Source organism: Pterocles gutturalis, unplaced genomic scaffold, assembly GCF_000699245.1.
Source record: "Pterocles gutturalis isolate BGI_N339 unplaced genomic scaffold, ASM69924v1 scaffold9603, whole genome shotgun sequence".
NCBI classification, from domain to species: Eukaryota; Metazoa; Chordata; class Aves; order Pterocliformes; family Pteroclidae; genus Pterocles; species Pterocles gutturalis.
In genome coordinates this window covers 3,749-10,092 of record NW_010123013.1, presented here as the reverse complement: position 1 = coordinate 10,092, position 6,344 = coordinate 3,749, and the positions used below count along the sequence as shown (strand labels likewise).

Below are 6,344 nucleotides of genomic sequence, written 5' to 3'. Positions count from 1 at the left end.
CCTGGGTGAGCATCCCTCCCTCCTGCCCCAAGGATGCCAAGCCGAGGGATGCACTGCTGGATGCAGTGGGGTGGGAAAATTGGGGCAGGGGCTGGCAGAGGCGAGGGGCGGCCAGCCCTGCTGCGGGTCCCCAGGCTGCTAGCAGCCCTACGAGGTGGGTTCGGTAGCGAAGCGGACGGCATGGGTCCTTCCAACAGCCATCCTCCTTGCAGGGAGCCCCAGCATGGCGCAGCCATTGCGAGGCTCAGCCGAGGTGGCTCTGGGTGCTGTTGGGCTGCAGTTTGACGTTGTCGGAGCTGCTCTGCAAGTCAGGGGGCTTTCTTGCCTGCAGCACCATGGTCCAGTACCAGAGGAAGATGAGGAAACCTGGGACAGGAGGGAGGAAGTATAGAATTAGACCTTTAAAATCATCAAGTCCAAGTTGATCAAACCCAGCACTGCCCAGCCCACCACTAACCCATGTCCCTAAGCACCATCTCTGCCCGTCTTTTGAACCCCTCCAGGGATGGTGACTCCACCACTCCCCTGGGCAGCCTGTTCCAATGCTTGACAACCCTTTCAGCGAAGGAATTTTTCCTTATATCCAGACTAAACCTCCCCTGGTGCAACTAGAGGCCATTTTCTCTTGTCCTGTCACTAGTTACTTGGGAAAAGAGACTGACACCCACATCCCTCCAACCCTCCAAATGAAGCTTTGGATTCTAAAAATGGAGATTTGGATCCGAAAGTGATTCTTTGAGCCTTGCAAATGAGGCTTTCAGCCCTGAAAAAGATGTTTGCATCCTAAAAATGAGGCTTTGAACAAAACAGGGAGGCTTTGAGACCCAAAGAGAGGTTTTCTGGGAGAAGAGACCAACATCCAAAGGGAAGGAAGGGTGGGTGAACCCCCTATAAGGGCCAACAGCAGTTGAGAGCGAGCCAGCCATCCTGCCGGGGATGGCTCCTCTCCGACCCCATCCCCACCCCACCAATACCTCATGAAAGGCCCAGTGCCTTCCAGAAGAGCCCACTGTCCCAGGTTCACCTTGGAGGGAGTTGATGATGGTGAAGATGTAGAGGGAGATGAGGCGGAAGATGCCGGAGGTGAAGGAGAAGAAGACAAGTGCCCAGGGGATGCCCAACAGGATGCTTAGCCCAAAGAGGGCCAGGATGTGCTTGAGTTTGTGGCCCTTCTTGTTCTGCCGGAGGATCTCCCGGACCATGGCCCCCAGCATGACTGAGTTAAAGAGGAACACCAGGCTGAAGAAACCCAAGTTCACGACGTTATGGATCAGGGGGCTCGTGATCCAGCATCTGGAGGAAGGAGAAAGGGCAGTGGGTTATGCTGTGTCATCCCACGGGGACCGGGGAGGGGTTGGGGGAAGCACAAAGGTGGGGTGCAAATGCAGTGCCAGGCACAAAACCCCAGAATAGCCACAGGTGGGCTAAGGAAAGCTTGTAGGACACGGTGAAGGTTTAGCCAGTTGACTTTACCTAAGTCCAAGGACCAGGCAACCCATCTCCCATGACTTACATGGTTGCATTGGTGGATCTGCCACCAATGGATTCATAGATGGGGATGGAGAAGGGGCCGTAGTTCGTCCAGCTAGCCAGGAAGATCAGTGTCACGCAGAAGAAGGGGACTCCTGGGTAGCAAGAACAGGGTGAGGCGGCTGCCCTAGTCCCAGCCCTCAGTCCTTCAGGAAGAATTTGTTGCCCCTTTCTCCCCATCTAGAGTAAAAACCCCCGTCCTCCTCCCAAGGATGGGGAACACAACAAGGATGCCTGGTGTCAGCCCCGGCCTGGGTGCGAGCTGTGCCGCACCAACCCCAGCCTGGGGGTCTCTCAGGGTCATGGAATTTTAGGCCACAAAAGACTATGAGGTCTTCCTACCGTGGCCTCCTGCCCAAAGCATGGCAGAGATGCATAGGTGCTTCCTGCACCAAGCCCATCTCTCTGGGCTGCCCTGGATGTTTCTTTCAAAAAGAGAGGATTCCATTACTATTTAAAGACCCCCGAGTAGTGGCTCTCATGTGCCTCACTCGCTGGGTAACCCACCCTTGCTCTAGCACCAGCTTCTGCTCTTGGTCACCGTGTCTCCTCCACCAAGTCTCTCAGCAGAGACCTCCCCCTGCTCTCGGACATCTGCTCCCCCACAGCCCCCATGCCCATGCCCTTGGGGCATCCCTGCCTCGCCCATGCTCACCCCAGCCCACCAGGCAGAGCTTGAGGAGGAAATGGTCATGGTAGGCATTGAAGACTTCGATCACGAGGCGGTAGAGGTTGTAGCCCTCGATAGCCATCCAAGTGAGACAGCTGAGGAGAGAGAAGTGGAGGAAGAGCCCCCCAGCTCTGCAGGCTGCCTCGCTGCTGCTGGAAGCCAAGTGCTCAGATATGAGGAAGGTGGTGTCCAGGAGGAAGATGGCACCCAGCAGGTTCATGTGGATGTGCATGCTCGTGATCTGGTCTCGCTGCTTGCTTCTGGAGAGACAAGGTGGGGAGACCTCACCACCATGCCTAGCCAGCAACCTTGGTGCCCCACAACACCCCACAGCTCTGCAGGGGACAACTCGACCCCACCAGAAGAGCCAGGAGACCCTTGGTGGTGTCAGGGCTGAGAGCCTAACCCCACAGTGGGACCACCTGTGACACATGGAAACTCAGGTCCCTGCAGTGACCCTGTGTTCACGTCTAGGCTGTGGGGGGTAGGGAGTGACATCATTTCAGCTCCGAATCATCCATGTAGGATCAGTGACATGACTCAGGAGAAGACACTCATGTTCTCCACTGCGCCCTTGAAAAAATCTTTGCAGGCTTCTGCTTGCCAGATCTATAACAACCACCGAGCTGGTTTTCCAAAATAATTGAAAACAGCTGGTGTTTTTGAGCACCCTGCAGGAGACCTGACCAAGGAGTGGTTTCTGGAGAGGAGAACCCTTGGTATCTTCAAGCATGGTTCCTTCATCATGCTTCCAGACAGGCCACCAACTGCATTTGGAGAGCTTGTGCCCACCCAGGTGTAGTGGCAACAGACAGGACACAGACGGGGAGCGTAGGGTGACCAGTCAGACTGCACCTGAAGTAGAGAAAGACGATGGTGCAGACGGACGCCAAAGCTGAGATCAGGCAGCCGATGTAGGTGATGATGCTCAGATAATCCCTGTGCATGTAGGTGATCTCTGGGGAGGATACCTGGGGAGAGGGAGGAATGAGAGATGGTGAGGGAGAACGGCCGGTGGGAACAATGTAGAGAGCTGTGGGACGGCGCTACCCACCATCAGCACGGCAAAGTAGGTGAGGTGGTTGCATCTGCAGTCTGTCCGGGTGCCCCCCGGTGCTGTCGTACAACCGTAGCTGTCCCAGCTCCCAGAGCCAGCTGCACAAGAGAAAGGGAGAGCAGCCAGTGAGCAGCAGGAACATCTGCTTCAGGTTTGTGGATCTTCAGGGCAAGGTATCCCAGGGAAGCGGGGGAGGACAAAAGTGGGGGGTCCCAGCTCATCCCATGCCAAGCACACGCACTCAGAGAGCACTCTCAGCACTGGGACCCATCCCTAGGGAGGGAGAGAGCTCTTAGGTTGGGAAAAACCTGAAATCAACTCTGTGGGAAGGGTTTATGGAGCTGGAGTGAGGAAGGGAGGTGCAGAGCAAATTTTCCTCCTACCAGCAGGTCTGTGGTACCCAGCAAAAGGAGCAGCGCCTGGCTTCACACCCAGGCGCAGGAGCACTCACCATTGGTGTTCTCCTGCCAGAAGACACAGAGGGGGGTCACGTTCCTCTGCAACAACAAAACCATGGGCCCCAATCAGGATGCAGCTGTGGGTTTGTCGCCCAGCCAGCACATTTGATAGGGGAGGACACGGGGCAGGAGGTAAGGTGGGCTCAGGAGACAAATCATCCCATATCATGGGAGTGGGCTCTGGGCAGAGACCGTTCTCTTGGCAGCTTGCAGAGCAGATACTTCCTCCCAGGTCCCCTTTTCCAAACAAGGGATTGAGCTTTGAGCAGGCACCTGACAGGGCCATGAATGAGCCAAGGGACTGTCAACTCCAAGGGTCCCCCAGCCCTGGAGGTTGTGTGATGGAGGTTGTCACCTGGAGGTGACACATCTGCAAAGCAGCATCTCCTGGACAGGAGCAGGCAGCACCACCCCCAGTGCACCTGGTGAAGCCATGACTGTGATACAGCCCCAGAACACACAGCAGATCCTGTATAGGCAAGCCACAGGCATGGACCTGCTGGATTGTGACTATTCTCTAAGCTGGCATGGCCTGAGCCCTGCTTGCTCCTCCGTTCCTAGTGGGATCAGGTTTGATGAGGCTGTTTCCCCACTTACTGGCAGCTGGTCATGGAAGAAAGTGAGGACCACCGGGTCAGAGAGGTTGGCCACCACTGTGTCCACGAGGGAGATGCCAACCACCTTGTCACCCAGGACACGGCTGCTGTTTTCATCCTGTGGGAGAAGAGGAGGCGATGGCAGCATGGAAAGGGAGAGCTGCCAGGCATGAAGCGGGTGAGGGTCCCCAAGGAGGTCCCATGCCTCTTTACCCATCAAGCTTCTAGCTCATCCTTGAAGCATCTTCTCCAAGCAAGCACCAGCACCCTGGTCTGGGCAGCATCCCACCAGACACCCACCGGCACAGAGGGGACACCCCACTGTGCCACACGCGTGGGCATTACCTGGAACATGGTCTGGCTGTTGATGTCCATGACGAGCACCCTGTGCTCCACCACCTCCTCCTTCTCCTTTGCCATCTCAAACAGGCTGCTCGGCAGGTCCACTGTGAACCCACGGACCTCTCTGTCCTCCTGCAAGGAAATACTTGTCAGGAGAGAGGTTGGGAGAAGATGCCAGTGGGCAAAGACCACCAGGGCAGCCTGCCCAGGACCCACCTCTCTTTGGGAAGCAAAGGCCAGGTGCTGAGGAGCCCAAGCAGGCTGCACTCTCAGGACAGTTGCGTGAACAGTGGCCTTCCCAAAAGTCTGGTTCTGCCCTTCGAGCTCCACCTTGGCCAGCATCTTCTCCAGCTCCCCCAGTTTGCTGTTGGGACAGGGTTGCAGTGAGCAGGGTGCAGCGGCCACAGCAGCAGTGGCAATGGCACAAGCCAGGGGAACTCACCGCCGAAGCATCTGCTGCTCCGTGAAGCAGCTGCTGCTCCGTGGCTCCTGCGGCCGGTGCCGGGGGCTGGGCGATGAGGCTGTCCAAGGTGACGAGCTGCTGCTCCACATCTTGCTCCCAGATGGACACGCTCTCTGGAAATTCTGATGGGCACATGAAAGGAAATGCTGTGAGATGCATGGGCAGAGACAGCTTTCCCATGCCCTGAACCAAAAGGGAGCAGAAAGCAGAGGGTTTCAAGGTAACAACAATCCTGGGGAGCTGACCGGACCCCCCAGCCTCAAGGACTTCTGCTGCCCAGAGCTTGTCTCCCCCCAAGGTCATGGGGACCATGCTGGCTGAGGCTGGCTAGGTGCCTCACAGTGCAGATGGGACCCTCGGAGACCTCTGCAAAGCCCACAGTTTCCCAGGATTTTAGGGGGCAAAACACTTGGAAATCTTCATCACCAGGGAGGGTGGGTACCGAGGGCTACTTCTGGGCTGCTTCAAGCCAGCCCACGTCCCCTTCCATTGCCCTTCAGCTGTGTCTTCACAGCATCACGCTGTAGCACACACTGGGACACCACCAACACTCTGCTGATGGCTAGAGAACGGGCTGGAGATGAAGCAAACCCTTTATTTCATTAAAATCACGTTGAATTGCTTTTACCGAGGAAATATTCAGGTGCACTGTCAAGGGAGGTGTTCTTCCCACCCTTGTAGACGTAGGACACGTTGAAGATGGAGGTGCGGGTCCGTTCGGTCTTCTGGCTCTCCTTCCCCCGGGTGATGCTGCTGGACGGGTCCCCACCCAGGAGGAAGTTCTGCTTCCCATACACCAGCCTCAGCGTCCTGTTGGCCTTGAACCAGTAGATGCAGAAGCGGTACCTGCCCAAAGCCGGTGGTAAGCTGTACTTGTAGTAAGAATTTCTCCTCTTTGGCAAAAATGGCCTTTTGATAATGAGCGCCTGTGCCATGTTCTCAATGGAGATGGTGGGAGGGCCATGCTCGTAGATGACGGAGCTGTTCTGGGTCTGGTTTCGGTCACCACAGAAGCGGAAATCCTCTTCCCGGCGGCTGCTGGCTCCCAGCCCTGCGTTACACGAGTGCGCGGAGACACTGGTTCAGGCGGAGGGACGGCCGACCCCAGCAAACACCGCACCCCTGCGGCATGCCAGGCTTCCTGCCCCAGACCCCCCAACCCACCCTGGATGGGCTGTGTGACATTGGCCACCTCCCCGCTGCCCCCACGGCCACGCGGGGAGGATTT

General features: G+C 56.9%; 1 protein-coding gene across 1 annotated transcript in view; it reads right to left on the bottom strand.

Annotated features, from left to right (window-relative positions):
* Positions 1–244: 244 nt before the first annotated feature.
* GPR56 (G protein-coupled receptor 56) overlaps positions 245–6,344 on the bottom strand; it is a 6,435-nt gene continuing 335 nt past the window's right edge. The window contains exons 2-13 of the mRNA XM_010077737.1: positions 5,745–6,167; positions 5,121–5,238; positions 4,870–5,023; positions 4,657–4,785; positions 4,313–4,429; positions 3,709–3,754; positions 3,255–3,355; positions 3,056–3,171; positions 2,186–2,460; positions 1,514–1,625; positions 1,025–1,293; positions 245–366 (exon numbers count right to left, since the gene is read on the bottom strand). Coding sequence (XP_010076039.1) covers positions 245–366; positions 1,025–1,293; positions 1,514–1,625; positions 2,186–2,460; positions 3,056–3,171; positions 3,255–3,355; positions 3,709–3,754; positions 4,313–4,429; positions 4,657–4,785; positions 4,870–5,023; positions 5,121–5,238; positions 5,745–6,167 — 1,982 coding nt within the window. The remainder of the gene's footprint in view (positions 367–1,024; positions 1,294–1,513; positions 1,626–2,185; positions 2,461–3,055; positions 3,172–3,254; positions 3,356–3,708; positions 3,755–4,312; positions 4,430–4,656; positions 4,786–4,869; positions 5,024–5,120; positions 5,239–5,744; positions 6,168–6,344) is intronic.